We start from the raw sequence: 21,824 nt of genomic DNA, 5'->3' as shown, positions 1-21,824 counted from the left end.
AATCTGTTATACTTTGAATGTAAACTCAGCATTACAAAAGAGACTGTTATAATAATTTAAATAAATCAATGAATGAGATTCAGGGGTAAATTCTCATTTTGATTCATGCACATAATTCCCATTGATGTCAATGGGAATTATGCATACATATCAAGGGGAGACTATATCCCTTAGGACGGGCCTATGAAAGGATTACTAATTTACTTTGTTTAGGTACATCAGAAAGATGAATGAATAACTAGAAATAATAAGAGGCCTGGTTCTCCTCTCATTTATTTCACTATAAATCAGGAGTAACTCCATGGCCACCAATGGTGTTGTATTAGTGTACATGAGAGGAGAATCAGGCCTAGGATCTCCATCAAATACTATCTATATGCAAACTTCAGTACACAATGAATAATTAATAGAATTGTTTGCATAAATGCATCATTTAAAATGCAGTTTCAAGAGATTTACATATTCAGAGTATATTTTTACAAATATTTTCCTTCAGTTCTCTGTCTGGTCAGTGCTCTACCCTGGTGGCAATCTAAAGCAATTCACTAACAAGCCAGGACTCACACACCTATACATTAGAATAAAGCAACATAGAGTGTATCAGGGCCATCTGTGGTCTGCAAGTAGGAGGATATGAAGAATGTTTTTGCCAGTACCTTTTGAGAGACCACTAAGGGAGCCAGTGGGAGACAAAAAGGGTAGGGAGTAAAAATGTGTTCACCTGCTACATCCACAAACCCCTCACATTCAAACAAGTCTCTTAATGAAGCGTGCAAACAGATATCTGCAAAATTATTTAATCTGAAAGTGCAAGCAAATGGGAGGTTTGCGGACAATGTAAAAATGCAGCTTTGCATCCTCTGAGAAAATTCAGTCTTCATTGTCTAGTAAATCTTCAATCAAGTACTATATGCCTCCCCAAACCTGCATTCTATCTCATGTTTTGAAGTACTCATGAGACAGATTTCTACTTTAAGCATTCATTCCACAAACTTCCGTTTTCCTGCTAAACTACATTGAATATTTTCATTGGTTTTGTTGAAAGGAAATGTTTGTGTTATGCTCAGCCTCAGTTTTCACAAGACAGTATTGATTACATATTGAGACAAAGTTTTAAACAGACCTCAAACTGCTAGGTCTCAAATTATGCAGCCATCTCTATGTTGCAGTTAAATCTGTTTCAAGTGTAAGACACAACTGTAATTGTAAGATTATATTTTGCAAAATATATAATCACTTAAAAGGTCTATACTTTCTAAGTGGCAAGTGAAAATCTAGAGTCAAAGACAGGGTCATTAAAGTGTTGGAGAAAAACAGAGTTCTCACTATTTGTTTAGGTATAGCAAGTCAGATGCTTTATTAACTCTCACAATTGCGCAGAGGGAGAGAGCTAAGCAGGTCTCTCAACAGGTAAACAATTACAGCAAGCATTTATACCTTTTGTTACAGACAATAATGAGCAACAGTTGCATTTTGTTTATACATAGGCCATCCTGATATCTCATTTCCTCACTTGTTTTGACTCTTGCCAACATACAATATTTTCTATACCTTATCTACACAAGGTCTCCTACACCTTATCTATACATACCAGGTCATAATGACTTCTTACACAGTTCTTTCTCACCCGCCTCACACAATCCTCGCTTCTACAAATCTCGCGTTATCAGGGTTACAGTTAGCCTGACTCTTGCTAACGAACTGTCATGTATTGCATCCCCTTCCTGTCAGTTCTTTCTCTGCTTCCACAACAGTAATGGGTTTCAAATTAAAAAAAAAACCAAACACCACTAATAAATGTAGTAATATCCCCTCTATTCTACTGTGAAATTTTGTAGTATGAAATATGTTTTTTCTTGAATACTCTGTCCTTTTCAGTGATTGTTTCTGAGAGTCATGCTCTTTGGCCTATACTACAAACCACTAAATATTTTAATGTTGATTTATCTTTAAAATTTGTGTGGTTGGGGTGCAGTTCAGTTTTTCTGTTCTACACAACAAATTAGAATAGGAGCATATTACCATGTAGGATATATAATTTGTGACAGACAGATCAATAATATCATCTGCAAAATACCATGAAAGAACTATTAAACCAAGTGGGAGTGAAGTAGAGCCCACAGAAAAGGTTCATGTTAATGAGGAATCGGATGCCGTTGGATTTTACTGAAATATTTTCAATAGGCTGTAAAATAATAAAAGGGAGAAAAATTCCCAGACCTCAGAGTACCAAATTTATTAATAATCACCACTTACTAACTCTACAGATGAAGCACAATTGATTGGGCGTAATAATTGTGATGACTTCATATTCAGGTCAGTTACCTATAGTAAGGGATATAAGCCAAGGGGTACTAGTGGTCAGAGCAATAGAGTCAGCCAGGACTTCTGGGTTTTATTCCCAGCTTTGCTATTGACTCACTGTGTAACCTTGAATTAGCAATGTCCATTAACTTCAGTGGGCCCTGGATAGGGCCCTCAATCCCTTTGCATTTCAGTTTGTCCCTCTGTAAAATGGGGGCAGAACCATAGGTGCTGGTGCTGGGGGTGCTACGACCCCCCTGGCTTGAAGTGGTTTACATCAAATACACTGTTTACCCTTTGGTTCAATGGCTCTCAGCACACCCACTATACAAATTGTTCCAGTACCTCTGGGCAGAACTATTAAGCTACCACACATGAATTAGGCTGAATTAATTAACCTTTGTACATTGACTGAGGGCGCCACCTGAGAGATGCGGTATAAGTAATTATTGTAAAGAAAGGATGCTCTTGTATTTAAAGCACAGGACTGGAAGTTTGGAGTAGTAACCACAATGTCCTTAGATGTCAAGTATCAGAGGGGTAGCCGTGTTAGTCTGGATCTGTAAAAAGCGACAGAGTCCTGTGGCACCTTATAGACTAACAGACGTATTGGAGCATAAGCTTTCATGGGTGAACACCCACTTCGTCAGATATGCTCCAATATGTCTGTTAGTCTATAAGGTGCCACTGGATGCTTTGTTGCTTTGTCCTTAGATGGTTACCCATTTAAATCCCCATGTCTCTTATCAGACTAAATCCTTGTAGGCTCTAATCTATTGTTCCTCACTGAGGTAAGTTTATTGTAATGTAGTGGCCACGAGGCAACGTGTGTGTCAGGGGCACAGCAACACTTCTGTGTAATTCTGTTTTAAATCACTCCTCTGGAGCAGGCACATCCGACTATGAGCTATCTGAGTGCATTGCCTTGTCCAGACAGCACTTCCATTCCTTACCCAGCCAATAAAACCCACTGCAGTGCCAGCCAGGCGCTGGACACACACACACACACACACACACACACACACACACACACACACACACACACACACACACACACACACACACACACACACACACACACACACACACACACACACACACACCGTCCTCAGTGCATCTTTGCTGCAGAGTTCCCTGCATCCCCTCACTTTGTCCTCACTTTTGGGCGCTGTCCATGGTTGCAGCACTTGTCTGCTTGACGTCAGCCAGCCGGAGACGCCCGTGCTATTGGCAGAGGAGCCAGGCCGACCTTTGGAATTGTGCGCGCCTCCCGCCCCTCTCAGTCCCGGGCACCCCGGTCTTTTCCTCCCACTTTCCAGAATAGGGAGAGGAGTTGGCCGGGCAGCGCTGCGCCGCGCTGAGGGGGCGGGGGAGGACGCAGACAGCAGCAGGAGCAGCCCAGGCAGTCGCAGCTGGAAGGAGACGCCCCAGTCAGCCCAGAGGCTCTGTGCGTGGAACTTTGCCCTGCCTGCTCGGATTCCTTATGACAACATGGAAGAATTTTTGCAGCGCACCAAATCCAAGCTGGTAAGGTATGGAGGAGAGTTAAAAAGGGAGGGCAACAGAGGGTCCTGTCCTGTGGCATCTTTAATTCTAACAGAAGTATTGGAGCATAAGCTTTCGTGGGTGAATGCCCACTTCATTGGACGCAAGACTGAAAAAAGAAAAAAGGGAGGGGGCAGCAAAGCGTTAGGTGACTGTTACTCTGCGGATCTGTTTGCATTTGTGCGCTGCACACAAAATCCCTCTGGGCAGCTTTTTAGTCCATGCAAAAGGGTAATCTGCTAATAATCAGCAACCTGAGCAGCTGGGGCAAGACATAACGTGTGATCTTTGACTGGTCACATGTTTTGTTTTTCTTTTGTTGTCTCGCCTAAAATAAACGAATTGTAACCCTGCAGTTAGCACTCTTTCATCATTTTATGGAGTGTTCTAAACCATATTTGATTTGCATATGGAGAATAACAGTAAATGGGACACTTCAGGAGGTTATTTATGAGTTTGTAAAGTGTCTTTCATATGCATCAAGTTGCCGTAAAAATGACCACATAGAAATATATCGAAAGTAGAGGAGAAAACATTTTATCTGCTGTGCAACCTCTATGATCTGAATGTCATTTGGAACATGGAATAAGTTTGGGTAATCAAGATTTCAAATAATCAAAGGAATTTGCAAGGTAGTCAGGGGGTGTGACCACCTTGGGTAATAGTGTTTTAGATACCTGAGGTTGTTTATACACATGAGCTCATATACATAGGGTCAGATCCTTAGCTGGTGTTAACGGATGTCACTCTATTGAAATCAGGCAGTGGAGCTGCACCAGTTGATGATCTGGCCCCAGATATTTACTATATATGCATCCCCTTCTTCAGACTGTTCACATGCAGGTAAGGATAATGTTACCCATTGGGCCGCTAATACTGGCATCCTTGCTCAGGCAAAATTCCCATTGAAGTCATGGGAGTTTTGCCTCAGTAATTTATTGAAATCAGGCCCTGCAGGCTTGTATTTTTTTCCTGGACTGTTATCATAAAAGAACAATAAACTTCAATGTTGATACTTCCAGTAGCAGCAACTTCCTGATTTCCAGACCTGTTTTGAAGCTTTGGAGAGAGAGAGGCACTATGACTGGAGAAAACCTCCCTTCCTAAGCCCACCACACCCTACTTGTAATAACTTGGATGTTGTTAAACTGTCTTTTGCTGTCATGTGTCTAGTTAAAAACAATGCTTTAATTTGACCATGAAGGCTCCTTCTAGGAGGTGTAGCAAAGCACAAGAGGAAATTCTTAACTACTGATCCCCTTAACCTTAAGCACGGTGTGCAGGAAAGCACTAAAGTCTACATCAGGAGTGTCTACTTGATCACATGGCAGAAAATGTGCAGTTGTATTATCATAACTCTACCTGTTAAAAGGTTGTTTAAGTGTTCTCCTGTTATGCTTTTGGGATGCATTCTAACCATCAGAGAAGTGAAGTTCTGGAACAGCTTTCCAAGGGGAGCAGGGGGCAAAAACCTAACTGGTTTCAAGAATGAGCATGATAAATTGGTGGAGGGGATGGTATGATGAGATTCCCTGCCATGGCATATGGCCCATCTGCAACTGCTATTAGCAAATATCTCCAGCTGCCAGAGATAGGAGACTGGATGGGGAGGGTTCTAATACTACCAAGAATTCTTTCCCAGGAACCTGGCTGGCGGGTCTTGCTGACATGCTTAGGGTCTAACTGATCGCCATATTTGGAGTCGGGAAGGAATTTTCCCACAGGTCAGATTGGTGGAGACCCTGGTTGTTATTTTTTTACCTTCCTCTGCACTATGGAGCATGGGCCACTTGCTGGTTTAAAGTAGAGTAAATGGTGGAGTAACCTGAAGTCTTTATTGATTTGAGGACTTCACTAACTCAGCCAGAGGCTATGGGCCTATTACAGGAGTGGATGGGTGAGGTTCTGTGTCCTGCAATGTGCAGGAGGTCAGACTAGCTCATCATGATGGTCCCTTCTGGCCTTAAAGTCTGAGTCTATGAGCTCCTCACTCCAGTGCACCTGTGTTTTGCTTAGATACAGTGGAGATTCAAGCGCTATATATTTACTTTAAGGGTCAGATTGTGCAATCCTTACTTACAGTGAGTGGTACCTTAGGCCATAACTGTCCCATTGTTTTAAAGTGATTACAGTAGAATGGCTTGCAGAGTACCACTCAGTTAGCGTAAGGGTGGCAGAATCTGTCTTTAAATGAACAATTGCTTCAGATTATACAGGAAAGCTTATTACCGTGAGCGCTTCATCGTTCATTTGTATCTGACACCAACCACAACATTAGTCAATGCTGGTTTTCTTTCATGGCAGAAGTTCTAGCCCGTATGATACGATTTAGTCACAGAGGTCATGGCAGTCATGGATTTTGTGACTTTACCGGACCTCCGTGACTTCTTCAGCTTCAGCTGTCAGTGGCTGCCGTCAGGGCTGGATCCAAGGCGTGCGCTCCCCCCTTGAGGCTGCTGCTGGGGCTGTGTCCCCTCCCCCCCATGGTTCCACTGTAGCTGGGTCTATGCACACCTACCCTGGGGCTGGAGCCAGGACTGTGTATCTCCCGCTTCTCCCCCAACCCCCGCCCGAGCCTACGACTGGAGTTGGAGCTGGAACCGTGTGCCTCTGCCCTGCAGCTGCCACCCCTCCCAGGGCCGCGGCTGGGGCTGGAGCTAGGGCTCTGCCCCCGTCCCCATGGCAATGGAGCTCAGGCTGTCAGTCCCCCAATGGGCCTCCAGCTGTCTTCCCCCTCCCCAGCCCTGCTCCCTGGTTATTTTTAGTAACGTCACACACAGGTCACAAGTTCCTGTGAATTTTTGTTTATTGCCTGCGACCCGTCCATGACTTTTACTAAAAATAATCATGACAAAATCTTAATCATGGACAGGACTGTCCTATTTCATGTTTTCAAATAATATAGTATTATGTAGCACTCTATAACTGCCAAAAAGTAAAAATCTCTACACAGCATCCAATGATATTAAAATCTCCATTAATATGTACTTTTAAAGAAAATAAATTTTACTGTTGTTATTTGATATGCAGTGTCCGATTATTCTCAGTAATGCTCAGTGCAGAATTTTTAGTTACAAAAATGCAATCCAGGGATATGTTTTTGTAGGATTACAAGACAACCTGTTACTCTAAGGCTGAAAGAAAAAAATACTAGTGAAAAAAATATTAAGGGCTGGGACAGTAATTATCCTGAAATGATCCACATTTATGGTCCAGTCCTGCAATTCTTTCTCAGGCAAAATTCCACTTGAAATCAATGAGCATTTTGCTTAAGTGAGTGCTGAGTATGTCAATGGCCCTGGTCTAGGACAAATTCTGGAGGTGGGGCTGAGGGGAGGGGATCAGAGGTGGGGAATAAGTGACATATACTGCTACAGTGGTTCTGGGCTTCATCAGAGGCAGGTTAGGATTTTTTGGACTTTCAAACGGTCTTGAATCCACAGAGCAGAAAGGTGGCAAAAAGCCACAATTTACCCTTTCCTGTCCCGTGGCTGTCCTTCTATGATCTGGCTCCTGGAAGGGCAGTACTGAATTCGAACTGCTAGTTTTGCTTTCTCTTTAGGGATTATTATATTATGGAAAAAAGAACCTCCAAAATACACAAGTGAAGGTCTCCAACTAGAGAACAAGTTAAAACTAGTCACACCACTTAACTTAGGGGGGGATTTGAACTCTACTGCAACACAGATATTGGTAATGGGCCAAACCATCCCCCTACATGTGGACGGATTCTCTGTAAGTGGATCACCCCTACCAGATGCAAAAGAGTGACTCAGGTGCTGCTGAGGAACTATTTCTTCCTTATTCAGACACTATAGAGGGCTGTCCACATCGTGTGAAGTCCATTTTGGAGAGTGGGATTATGGAGTTTCAGTAGACCAAGAGAGGAGTGAGGGGATGGAAGAGAAGACTGAGGAATAGTTTCCTAAAGGAAGTAGTGGAAGCCCTGTCCTTTGACGCTTTTTAAAACTAAACTAGACAGAACACTATACACTTAACTATACTCTTCTATAATGTGGAGTAGAGAACAATTTTGCATTGGCTAGGAGATCGATTATGCAGTCTATTAGCCTTCTGTGTTTCTAAGCAAAGCCACACAGAATACCAGTATGTAGCACTAAGATAAAAATAAAAAAAGTACTGTATTTCCCTATTGATTTTCCTCCTTTGTAGATAGCACCGATAAATGTTTTCTTTTTTGTTATAACTAATATGTCTTGCACTTGTCAACTCCTTGCACTGGCATTTTCAAATAAATAACATTCTTCTGTTCACACAAAAATGAATGGAAAGGGAAAAGGTACTATGAAAATCTTTGTGCATTCTCCCTTTGAAGTGGAAGGGTGAAGTGCATCAGAACAGTTGGAGCCTGAGAATGCACGAGAAATCCTAGCTCCCAACCTCTCGATATTGGGACATCTGCATGGTTAGCCTGCTTCACTTGTCATTATTTTGCAAGAGCAACATTAATGTCCAAAGGGATTTCAACTGCATCAGAGCCCAGTTTGCTAGGGGAGTATGCTAGCACTAGCAACTCATTCTTGGTTCTGCCCCCACTGCCAGCCAGTTATATCCCTGAAATACCAGGATACAAAGGACATAGAGGGGCTGCTCCTGGCTTAAGAGGATGCATTTGTGTACATGCTTTTTTTGTAGCCTCTGATTCCTTCTTTCAGTGCTCATAAGCCACATTTGACCTGTATTTGTTGGTAAGGCTTTTGCAGTTGTCATGCAACACAGGAGGCATAGAGGCCTTTATCAGTGGGAATATGTATGGTTGTAGGGATACTGTTCAATATGGCATTTCTGCTGGAAGACAGCTGGGGTTGCCCACATATTATTCATGGGTGTGCCACAGAAAAGTAAATTTTTCTTAGTGGCAGGAAGTTTGATTTGCAGCATAATTTATATACATGCAAATGTGTGCACACACACGCACACACATATTGAAGTGGGAGGACAAATTCAAAGTCTAAACTACCTGACATTGTGAAAAGGTACAGAGTCTTGTGCCAATAATATTAGAATGATTGTTAAGCATTTGAATGATGTCATATGTCCTAATGAGAGTTTAATGTAAGACTGCAGCACCAGACATGCAGTGGAAAGAGTGGCAGTGAAAGGTTTAAGGACTTTTTTAAAAATGACATCTGGAAGATGTCAAACAATGTTCTCTTTTCATTTTGTTCATAACCATGTTTTGTTTACTTTGTCATTTGATGATAAACATACAGTATGTAATAGCTCCACTGTGCTGGCCCTGTTCTTGTCTGTGCAATTACATCCTGGCTACAGTATATAAATTCCCCTGAAGTTTTAGTTCAGTATTCTTAAACTTCCTGTCCTAAACTGCTGTTAAAGAGCTGTTATATTCCACTCTAGAGGTAGCCACATTTCAATGATTCCTGTAAAAAAACTTTGAATGCTGTGGTATGAAAGATTTGTAATGATTGATGCAAAGCTGACAGATTGGGTTATTCTGAATAGAAATTATAAATGTTTGAAAAAATATATTGGAGTTCAGTGAAGGTGGTTAGTTGTTTGTTCAAATGCTTTAATTTTCAGTACTTTTAAAGGGCAATGTTATATACACAATCAGGACACCAGTGCTTTTAAATGTATTAATATTTGTACAATGTTTTCAAAATGTAACAACTCTATAGTGCCATGTAATGTTTATTGATAGTGCAGTTCCTTCTCAGACAGAAATAATTAATTTTCCAGAAGTTAATAAATACTATTAATTTACTTTGTCCCTGTAAAATTACCATAATAAGTCTCCAATTCAGCAGTGTACTTAAGCATGTGCCTCACTTCAAGCAGTGGTCCCCTTGAAGTCAATGGCAAATGCTTCAGTTGCTGAATCAGGGCCTAAAATTCTAGCAAAATCTACAAGAAACTGAACCTTGCCCTATCCTGGGTCTTGGGCAGAGGAAGTTTGGGGGAAGAAGATTTTAGCTTTGGGGCAGAGGGAGGAAAGAAGAAACATTTCTCTGGTAGTATAAATAAAAAAAAAATCCAGTCATTTGAATTTGCTCTCTCTGGCTCAATGAATGCTGAATTATTTATATAAAGTGGAACAGCTTCAACAAGAGACATTGAGCATCAGAGAGAGTGGCTGTATAGCTAAATGGTTGGGGCACTCACCTAGGATGTAGGAGACCCCCCATTCTAGTCCCTCCTACAATCAGGTAGAGCCAGGCCTTGAATTCGAGTCTCCTGCAGCTCAAATAAGTACTGTAGCCACTAGTTTATTGGCTGCTTTAGGGTGGACTGGGTCTCTGTCTCCCTCAAAATTCTATCCTGGACCTGCGAAAACCTTCCTAACAAAAGTTTTGTCAAAAATAATATATTTTTGCAAAAAGTTTTAGGTCCAACAAATTGGCATTTTTTGACATAAGCATTTTGTTGAAAAATTCCTGACCAGGTACAAGTAGAAAGTCTTGAGGCAGATGAATTGGTGGGCAGAGGAAAGGAGAGGTTTATTCATTGCATGGATCTGCCATTTATTACATGGATGTCATCTTCATACATGTGTATATTTTAATTCCTGTCCATATTGAAATCATAATGCTATCTTAAAAGTGTTCCTTAATTCAATTGTTACAATCAATTGTTTCCTGTAAGCAGTATACACAGTGATTTTTGTCTGAGAACTGTATTAGCCAAACCGTTTTATAGACCACCTCCAAAAGCTAAAGTGACTATCAGGACAGTTCTGGGTTTCCATGTAATGACCCATTGTTCTGGGAACTTCTTTTGGAACAACTGAAATGGCCTAGTGTTTCATTTCAATCAAAACATTTGAGTTTTTTATAACTACAATTTTTTTAGAATTTGCTCTGTGTTTACAAAAAACAGTCCAGTGGAATGAATAGTCAATGTAATAAACAACTTTTGGTGTGAAGAGAAAGCTTTGATAGTATTTATACTCATTTAAGGTGTTCAAAGTGAATTTCTATGAGTCTTGTTCAGTGTTACATGACAAACACATTCAGAAAACTAAGTTATTGGAAACATTCTCGATTCCAAGAAATATGCAAGTGTCATTAATTGGTCAAAAACTGGCAGCAGAAACACTATAATACATTAAAAAAATTATGATTATTTTGCTACCATAAAAATGTTGCCACAAAAATATCTTGGGATCTTGATTTTGAAAATATGGTCTCCTTATCTGGAGCAGTTCTATAGCACAGCTCTCAGACTAAGCCTCCCTGTCCATAATGATCGGAGAAATGCAGCTAGATCTTTCTAGAAACAGCTGTGTTTAAATGTTGTTATTGTAATCAGCACAGTTCTGATCCCTATGTGGGAAAGTCTTATTTTTTTCTGCAGAGATTGGCACTCTCTAAAAAACTAATCTAGACAGGCTACCTCTCTGACTAGGCAGTAGACCACCACATTGTAATAAGTCTCTTTCTTTCTAATAGCTAATCTCATTGGATAATGATTTATTACTGAACAACAACAACGACGAAAGTACAGTCACCTGAGAAGTTTAATAAATGCTTGAGTTTTGCCAGGTAGCAGTTGGAAAAAAAACAAACCTCAGCAGTGCTGAGGTTTTATGTAGGGATCCTCTGAGTCACCTGATTAGCTACTATTATGCTTTTGTGTTCAATAGAAATCAGTCAATTTTTTTTCCTAGAGAAATTTGAATCATACTGTTCAAATCCAGATTTTATCGCCCTCCTCCCCGCCCCAATCTCAAAGTTATTTGGATTCATTATTCTGGCTTACTTTTGTTTTCTGGGTTTTTTTTAATTCAGGCAGCAGAAAAGAAAATATTTTCATCTGACTTCGACCGTTTGGTGTTGAGAAAATAAGCAAAATTTCCCTCTTCTGTAAAGTTTGACGTATTTGTCCTTTCACTGGACTTGGTCTTAATAACAGATGAGATGGTCATCATGATGGACAGTTCATTTGCTAAGCCAAAACACAGTAATTAGTTCTCAAAGTTTACCTAAGTTATAGAAAAAAAAATAAAGTTTTACTTTAAAAATTAGGAAGTTCTGTTTACTTCACAAAAAGGATTATGATGTAGACTGTGCCATTCAGGCCCAGTCTAGAGTAGGGGCTGGTCCACTATTGTCCTGAGGAGTGCAGACTCTCTGCCACCCCTTAGCAGGATGCAGTGTGTTCCCCTCTACCTGTCAAAGGGTATTTACAATAGAAAAACAAGAGAATTTGCCCCCAGTGTTTGACTGGTTTCAGCCGAACAAATGGAGAACTGTTCATTAGAGTACTCACTGTATGGTCTTACATACATAACACATCATTAAGTAACTGGACCTGAACTCTTAAGCCCCCTTTCCCCTTCACCATACAGCTTGCAAGGTATGGAAAGTAGAGAAATAGGAGAAATTTGAAACATCTTCTATTTCCTAGTGTAAGCAAGGTTAGTGGGAGGAAAAGAAAAGAGAAACATCCGACCCTGCCATCCAAGCAGCCAGAGTAGGATGGGAAGGAGGGAGTAGGTAGTGTGTTGAAAGTCATAGAAAGCCACTAAATAATCATGATGTCACACTGTTTCATGACCGTGAGTGCCAATCTCAGAGCAGACTGTCAATAAGCAGCGCAGAGATCCCAAACTGGCTGTATGTTCCGTAATTAGATTTCACCAATGCAGTAACAAATGTGAACTCCTGAAGCACTGCCTTACCATGGAACCACAGATAGTCCTTGGGTTTTCCAATCTAACTTGCCACCCAGGAAAACTGGATTTAGTGATAGCTGGTTGCTATACACCAAAAAAATCACAAAATATTCAGGTTGCTTCCAGTCCCAAGAGACCAGTCACTAGCCCCAGGTCAATTTGTACCTTAGATCTCTCACCAGAGAGAATGCTTGCAGTCAATCCTGTAATAAACCAACTAAAGATTTATTAATTAGGAAAAAGAAATGAGAGAGTTATTATAAGGTGGACACATATACACAAATGAGTTGTAATAATCTGTCTGATCTGAATGTCTTTTAGGCCTAACCCAGGTTGACCCTGGGGATCTCTGCTTCTGTTTCATGGCTCCGGCCCTGACAGAATCCAAACAACAAATGAGAAATGAAAACTTTTCTTTTCAGCTATAATTTCCTTCTTTCAGAATTCAAGCTGATGGGAAAAGCCCTTTTGTACGTAACCCCTTCATGGATGTGAAAGGGAAATTAACAAAGTCTTTGTATTGTGATGTCCCACAATGGCCCCTTTAGTTTTGATAGTCTTCTTGATGAGCAGGGAAATATCCCCCCAACAGGTTCACAGCAAACACTTTTTTTACAGTTATAAAGCAAAAACTTAAATATTACCTTGTAGTAGGTGATGAAGATATTATAAGTGAGATTATGAATTTCTTATAAACTGCTGCATGCATCAAAGTCTAAACACTGTAAACACATTGTTTTAAGTTCAATACTCATCTTAACCATCCAAACACATAGGTGAAACAGGCTGCTTTCCAGCAATGAATTTGTCCGTGCTCAGCCGAGATCTAAAGCCTTGTCAAGTGCTGGCACCTCGTTTGCCAGCGTCACACATGACGTCACATTGCTGTGTGTTTTCATCATGTGTGATAATCTCACACTGCTAACTTCATAACACCATCTCAGGACCCTATAGCACAATTATTTTGTGAGCATCTGCAACTTCATATAATGGGCCAGCTTTTCCAGGCAGATTATTGCTACTATGCCAAAAAGAGTGGCATAGATAGATTTATCTGTCTGAAAACCATCCACCCAGTGGTTCCACATAGAACCAGAGTTCCCCCCCATGCTAGAAACGTGTGTGTGTGTGTGTGTGTATGTGTGTTTGTGTGTGCATGCTCATGGAGTGTTTGGGGGGAAGAAAGAAAGGTGGGGGCATTACTGTCTGCCCTTGGATGCTATATTCCCATGAGGTTGTCCCTGATTGCATTCCAGGAGTGTAGCAAAATGCAATCAAGGAAGGAGAATGGCATTCTAGACCTTTCAAACCCACATTAATCACTGTATCCTCCAACTGAAATTCATAAATTTAAGTTGCAATTTTTAAATGTACAAAAATCTCCATTTCCAGTGTTCAGACTGAGACCATTTGGTGGTGGCCCGATCACCACATTTCCCTAAAAATGTCATTAAAAATCAAACCTAGTCATTGCTTCTTTAAACAAATATAGCAACTCCTTGCTTAACGTTGTAGTTATGTTTCTGAAAAATGCGACTGTGACGTTGTGCAGTCTATATGGTTTTATAAAAACACGATAATAAGTGAATATAATGTAAATGGAATATTTTATAAAAACATGATAAGTGAATATAATGTAACTGGAATATGCTTCATGAAAAAGGTCTCTTGTAAGGTATCATTACAAAGCTTATAATCTACTGAGTGTGATCATCCTATTTGTATAAATGTACCACTCTTGTATCTAAAACTAGCAATATGAAGTATAACTCTGAGGGCCTATTGTAATTATGCAAAGTGTGGGCCATTAATGGTGGTTTGGAATCTTGATGACTCCCATTAACCAGGACCATTGTCTGCAGATGGCTGTGTTTACCTGTGAATCTTCCTGTATATGTGTGTGCTGGCAAGTGGGTAATGAAGTCTTGCAGTGACATGTGATCATGTCACCTGATCTGGAATCCATCTTTAACCTGGTGCTTTTCCAGTGAGGGCAGGTGGAAACCCAGAGGGACAAAGGGTTCCCGCCTTATGCAAAAGATATATAAAGGGGTGGAAGAGAACAAAGAGGGGGAGGAGAGCCATCATGAAGATTCCCCTAGCTACCACCTAAGCTAGAACAAGAACTGTACCAGGGGAAAGAATTATGCCCAGGCCTGGAAGGTGTCCAGTCTGAGAAAAAAAAACTTACTGAAGCCTCTCTGAGGGTGAGATTATCTGTATTCAGTTTGATTAGACATAGATTTGCGCATTTTATTTTATTTTATTTTGCTTGGTAACTTACTTTATTCTGTCTGTTACTACTTGGAATCACTTAAATCCTACTTTCTGTATTTAATAAAATCACTTTTTACTTAGTAATTAACTCAGAGTATGTATTAATACCTGGGGGAGCAAACAACTGTGCATATCTCTCTATCAGTGTTATAGAGGGGAAACAATTTATGAGTTTACCCTGTATAAGCTTTATACAGGGTAAAATGGATTTATTTGGGTTTGGACCCCATTGGGAGTTGGGCATCTAAGTGCTAAAGACAAGCACACTTCTGTGAGCTGTTTTCAGGTAAACCTGCAGCTTTGGGGCAAGTAATTCAGACCCTGGGTCTGTGTTGGAGCAGACGGGAGTGTCTGGCTCAGCAAGACAGGGAGCTGGCGGGGAAAACAGGAGCAGGGGTAGTCCTGGCACATCAGGTGGCAGCTCCAAAGGGGGTTTCTGTGATCCAACCCGTCTCGGCGACTTTAAGCAAAACAATGTTAAGTGAATCCAATTTCCCCATAAGAATTAATATAAATAGTTTGGTTAGGTTCCAGGGAAATTTTTTTCACCAGACAAAAGACTATATTATATATATATATACACAGTATAAGTTTTAAACAAACAATTTAATACTATATACAGCAATGAGTATTGTGAAACTTGGTTGAGGTGGTGGAGTCAGAGGGTGGGATATTTCCCAGGGAATGCCTTACTGCTAAATGATGAACTAGAACTCAGCTGAGCCCTCAAAGGTTAACACGTTGTTAATGTAGCCTCACACGCTACAAGGCAGCATGGATGGACGGAGGGGAGACAGCATGGCAGACAGAGACACACACCTTGTGTGTGTGTGAGAGAGAGAGATGTGCATTGCCCCTTTCAGTATGCTGAACCACTCTAAGTACACTGCTTTTTTAAGTAGACCAGGAAGTTGACACAGCAGCTGCTGCCAGCAAACTCCCTCCGTCCTGAGCCCTGTCGTGTCCCCCCTGTTCTGTGGAGATGGGGTAAGCAGGGGGCAGGAGCAGAGGGGAGAGGGACACCCTGATAGCCCCCCTCTCCTCCCTCCCCTGCACAGCAAACAGGAGGCTCCTGGGAGCAGCTCCAAGGCAGAGGGCAGGAGCAGCACATGGCAGTGGGAGGAGGGACCGCTGAACTGCCAGCAATTAATAGCTTGCTGGGTGGCTGCCGCACAGGGAATTTAGGGGAGCGGGGAACTGATAGGGGGTCTGTTGGTCCACCCTGGTTGCAGGCCCCCACCAGCCAGCTCCAACGGGCTGCTCTTTTTGCAAGCAGTGGACAAAGCAGGCAGCTGCCAAACAACGTTATAAGGGAGCATTGCGCAACTTTAAATGAGCATGTTCGCTAATTGATCAGCGAAGTAACAATGAAACAAGGTTAACCAGGCCGATGTTAAGTGAGGAGTTACTGTAGTCATTAAAACCTAGGTACTTCTTTGCAGACCAGCTAATAATTACCAATCTGGACTTAACAAGGAGCTGTAAGAACAGACTCTGCATGTGTGCTCTTTGCTCCCCCTCAATCAGGAGAAGTTATATAGTGACAGAAGTGTATAGTAACCTATAACAAACTCTGTTTAAGAAATATTAGGGTTGTGACAGAAACCAAGGAAATTAAGTTAAACTTTCATCCTTAACCCAACCCATAGTAATAAACCATAGCAGCACCAGTCAGAGTCACATGAGCCCTCCTGGTGCAACAAGAGAAGTTAAGGATGGATTTCTTTGCTTTTTATAGTTTGTGTCTCATCTTTGAAGATATTGTAGGCTGTTGTTTGCATTCAAGGCATTTTAAAGTGAAAACATCCTGCACGGAGATTTTAAATGTATGTTATTGACTGATTATACTGTAAGAGCTCTGGGCTCTTTTTAAGTGCAGATTATTGAACTAATGGATTGTAATAGCTCCAAATTGGATAAATAGTGCCCTAAGCTTCCTTCAGACAGACAACATGGATCCTTGTGTGTCTTGGCTTTGCTCACAGGATTATTTTGTGAAGCCAGTAGGAATTTTGGTGTCTGTAAGGATTGGTTTTGGGGTATAGACCCTTTCATACACATGTGATCAGATCACAGTCAGACCACACAAGTAAAGTGTCGTTATCATCTGATGGCTGTTTTGCACATGAATTGAGTTTAGTGGTTTCATTTCAGTTCCTAGTAGGCAAGAGACCATACCTCAGATACTAGCAAAATTGCACCACTGTTGTCAATTTAATGAAGAGGTCACAGACTCAAGACTGATCTAGAAATGGAGATTCTGGCCCCTGCTCCCCTTTCTCTTGGCACAGAGGGGCAGTAAAGCTGGCCTAAGTGGACAGCTGAAGATTTCCCCAGCATGGGTGAAGCCCTGGGGTAGAACCAGCATAGTAGGCTTTGTGCCATCTTTCCCTTGCAGCCACTAGTATAAGGGATATAAGGGGAGGATGGCTGCTGGGAGGGGGTATGGTCATGAGGTTGCTCTAAATTGTTTCAGGCAAGCCCCAGCTGGCCACAGGACCAGGAATTGCTCACATAGCATAAAGTCATCTTTGCCCCCCTCTGCAGGTTTTGTTTGGTATAACATATGGACATTTTGTAGGCATTCTGTTGCTAACATGAATATTCAGATATTTTAAATAGGGCTGTTTTACATTTTTTCCAAATTCCCCTTCCCTCTGCCCCTTATTTTCAGCCAACTCTAGTTTTAAAAGTATTGATGCTCTAAGATGTGGAGTTCACAGTCTGCAAAGGGGAATCAGTGGACTTTTAGATTAACGCTATCAAGTTTATTCTCCTCCTGATATATGTGGGTTCCATTATAAACCAAAGAGAGAGTACTCTGGTTGCAGTGAGTAGATAATGGATCAAGTTATGGACATAAAGTCTTTCTACGCCCCATATGATTGTGACTGACAAGGACTGCCATCTGGGGCTTCCCCTGGTGGCCTATGTAAATTAGTTTGTTGGTTTCTGCCCTTAGTGGCAATTGGCACTAATTGTCACCTTTGTTGAGACTTAGCCAAGGGCTGAATGGACATGAAGTGTGACTTTCCTAATCAACTTCATAGACTCAGATTTTAAAGCCAGAAGGGACCATCATGATAATCTAGTCTGACTTCCTGGAAATTGTAGGCCACAGAACCTCACCTACCTACTCCTGTAAATAGGCCCATAACCTCTCTCTGAGTTACTGAAGCTCTCATAGCTTATTGTAAAGAAGTTACACAGAATTCACCATTTACACCAGTTCAACCAGCAAGTGACCCATGGTCCATGCTGCAGCAGAAGATGAACCCCCCCCCCACCCCAGGGTTTCTACCAATTTGTCTGTACAGGGTGCTCTACTCACTGCTGGTATGGCACCTCCTCCTGGCCATTCTGGGGAATAGGTCAACACCCCTTCCTGCGGTTGCACGCTGTCCTTCCAGCCTCAGTCTCTTTGTCTGTACCCCTCTCACATCTCAGGAGGTGCTGTGGCCTCTTAGTGAGAGCTTTCTGGCTAGGTCACTATTGTGGTTTCCCCTTCTGGGGGTTGGAAAGTCTCTTTTTACACACAGGCTCAGGCAGTCTCCCTACCCACTGTCCTTCTGGTGCCACTTCCTCAGTGGTTGGTTGGGGAACCCAGGCCCACCCTCTACTTTGGCTTCCTGCTCAGGGACCCTCTAGCTAGCAATCAAAGTGTGTTCCACCCTGTACCTTGCTCCATTTCCCTGAGTCCTTTCCTAGCCATCTGGCTTTCCTTTCCTTCTCTGGGTCTGCTAGCTTCACCACTCCTTCCTCCCAAGAGCTGCTTCAGGGTATACATCTCTGCAGCCTCCAAATACTCCTCCCTTTTCCCAGGGAGTGACTGCAGCCTTTTCGCATAGCCCCCTCTGTTGTCAGCTTCCTGGCTTATTCCTGCACAGGTGAGCTTCTTCTAATTAAGGCTTCTCTCAGTCTTAATTCCTAATAGATTAATTATCCCACGTGGCCTCCATTAACCCCTGCAGGGTGAGTGTGAGGTGGACACCTCATCACACTGACCTGGGTAAAATTCCTTCTTAACCCAAAATATGGCGATCAGTTAGACCCTGAGCATATGGGCATGATCCAGAATCAGTCACCTGGGAAAGAATTCTCTGTAGTTATGCAGAGTCCTCCCCTTCTAGTGTCCCATCACCGGCTGTTGAAGATTTTTGCTACTATCAGTCACAGATCGGCTACCTGCCATTGTAGGCAGTCTCATCATACCATCCCTGCCACAAACTTATGAAGCTCATCATACCATACCCTCCATAAACTTATCAAGTCTTGAAGCCAGTTAGATTTTTTTGCCCCCAACTACTCCCCTTGGAAGGCTGTTCCAGAACTTCATTCCTCTGATGGTTAGAAACCTTCATCTAATGTAAAACCTAAATTTATTGCTGGATAGTTTATATCCATTTGTTCTTGTGTCAACACTGGTGCTTAACTTAAATAATGCCCCTGCCCCCCCGTATTTATTCCTCTGATGTTTTTATAGAGAGCAATCAGCCTTCTTTTGGTTAGGCTAAACAAGCCCACCTCTTTGAATCTCTGCTCATCAGATAGGTTTTCCATTCCTCTGATCATCCTAGTAGCCCTTCTGTGCACCTGTTTCAGTTTGAATTAATCTTTCTTAAATATGGGAGACCAGAATTGCCCACAGTATTCCAGATGGGGTTTCACCAGTGCCTTGCATATTGGTACTATCACTTCCCTGTCTACTGGAAATACTTCTCCTGATGCATCCTAGAACTGCCTTAGCCTTTTTCACGGTTGCATTGCATTGGTGGCTCATAGTCATCCTGTGATCAACCAATACACGAATCTTTCTCCTCCTCTGTTGCTTCCAGAGAGGGATTCTCCAAGAAAGGATTGAGGCGTGCAGTGCAGGGAAGCCCTCTGCACTTTCTGTTCTGTGGATGAGAAGACTTCAATCTCCAGGTCTGTCAATACAGCATCTTTCATCAAGACTAAACACATACTCAAAAGTAAAAGGTAGAATAAACTAGACCCTACATCTCTGCCCTTTCAGACATGGGCTTTGCATTTCAGAGAAAGGGCCTTATATTGAGAGGTAAGGAAATAAACACAGTCTTTTAAATTATTTTTTAATTTGATTTGGAAGAACCTTTTATTGCTTACCCTCAAAATGAGCTAAATGCTGAAATAAATGTACAACAGTTAAATTTCTGCAAGCTCTTCTCCCATAACAAAATTAGGTCTAATATTCTATGAAGTCATCATTTGACATGCTCTGATATGTATTTTCAAAGTTGGAGATTAATGAGTATGTCATTAGTAGAGATATTCAGAGCATCACGGGTACTTGATAACACATTTAAAGTCAACTGACTGTCACTTAACAGGAAGTAGAGCCTGGCTACATCCCCCAGGGATCCATAAAGAATACACATCTGTGACTAATATAACAGATGACTAGATGTCACCAGTACTTTATATAGCAACAGTTGAAAGATCATTTATCTTGAAGTAAAAAAGTCAACCTTCATGATAAGCAGGTCAGATATGACAGTCTTGGGTAGCTAGACAGTGAAATACTTCCTGGCCCAGACGGACTATGTGGCATATTGTTTTGAAGCATGTCACATGGTCATGCTTGTCTTGTGAGGTGCCTAGCACATTTCAGAGTGCTTGAAAAATAACAGCAGTAGTAATACATGTTGGTAAGTTGGTATAAGTGTGACTTTTGTGCCAAAGGGGTAGAAGGGTGGGATTGTAGCAGTAAAAGCAATCAATACGGAATAAGAATGTAACACAGAAGTGCAGCGGAAGGGGGCCAGGGGCAGGACTGCTTTATCTTACATTTCTTGATGTTCCTATTTATAGAACCCCTACTTTCCATCCATTCTGCATGAATGTTACACTCATACTTACTCATATAACACGTATGGCACCTCTGAATTTGGCTCAGTGCACCAGATTCATCCTGATGTACTTCAACTGACAATTGGAATTACACAAGGATTAATTAGTCCCTATGTATCGATTTTAAGCTCTCTAGAGTTGGGATTGAGTCTTTTTATTATATAGCACAATTTCATTGAAAATCTGGGTGCATGATCCTATTTCTCATAATTTTTCTCCTAACATAGGTGGACAAAAAATATTCACATCGCTAGTTAATAAAAATAAATAAAAGGGAAAGAAAACAATCAGTCTCGTTAGTGATTATTTCTCTAAGGGACTTGTTCTGTCAAAACAATCACAGTGGTAGTGCATAATCCAAAATACTTCTTAGGAATGATGGGCCTGATTCAAGATCTCACACCTGTGAAAATAAAGAGCAGCTCACTTAAAGTCAATGGAACTATTCTAGTGCAAAACAAATGTGAATGAGATCAGAATCAGGCCTACTGTATGAAAATAAATAAAAAGAAGACGTGGCAAATAGCAGGATAGTATGTGGGAAATGACACTAAAATGATTTGCTGAATCTGGAACAAGCATCTTGTTTCGTGTGGGGTTCCTGGTTCTTGCAAGAGCCGAAGTAAACTGGGAAAAGGCCATCAAGAGTATCTCCTTCTCGCTCTCTATCTTGATTCTATCTGTGATTGCCCGCTTTGCATTCTGCTATCGTTGGAGAGAGATTAATTTTGACAACCAAGGTTTATATAATTGCAAATGTTTCTGAGGGCATTTAATTAACTAAAATCAACATGCAGAAAAAGTTTAAAATGGCTCAAACCCATCAAGGTTTAATAATTAGGCTTTTTCCTAGCAATGTTTTGCAAACACACCTATAAAGCATGAATACTTCTAATGGGAGACCACAAAGAAATGTAAATCAAGGAAACCAAAATGTGTGTTGAAAAGGGGATTGTGTTTCCTAATATCCTGGGGTGGAGTTCTTTCTTCTCTTCCTTCTCTTTTATAATCCTTTTTCTTCTTTTTAGCTTCTGTTATTGTGCATAGGCTGAAAAATGGATTTCGCACTTGGCTCTGGAGGAGGCAAGATTGGGTCACATTTTGATTTCTTTTCATAAGGTATTCCTTAGTTTAGCACCTAATACTAAACGTTTCTGCTCTCTGTCTC

At 41.4% G+C, this 21,824-nt stretch overlaps 1 protein-coding gene across 10 annotated transcripts in view; it reads left to right on the top strand.

Annotated features, from left to right (window-relative positions):
- The first annotated feature begins 3,527 nt into the window (after window positions 1–3,527).
- PRUNE2 (prune homolog 2 with BCH domain) overlaps window positions 3,528–21,824 on the top strand; it is a 183,153-nt gene continuing 164,856 nt past the window's right edge. For 8 of the 10 annotated variants that reach the window (XR_006174479.2, XM_024105415.3, XM_042850568.2 and 5 more), the window contains exon 1: window positions 3,540–3,831. Coding sequence is in view for 8 of the 10 variants with exons in the window: in XM_024105415.3 (XP_023961183.2) it covers window positions 3,796–3,831 (36 nt within the window). In the remaining 2 variants the exon portion in view is untranslated. Of the gene's footprint in view, window positions 3,837–21,824 lie in introns of all 10 variants that reach the window. The other 2 variants (XM_042850573.2, XM_005297792.5) reach the window with 2 other exon arrangements.

The sequence above is a fragment of the Chrysemys picta genome, chromosome 6 (assembly GCF_011386835.1).
Source record: "Chrysemys picta bellii isolate R12L10 chromosome 6, ASM1138683v2, whole genome shotgun sequence".
NCBI classification, from domain to species: Eukaryota; Metazoa; Chordata; order Testudines; family Emydidae; genus Chrysemys; species Chrysemys picta.
This window is presented reverse-complemented; position numbering and strand designations above follow the sequence as displayed.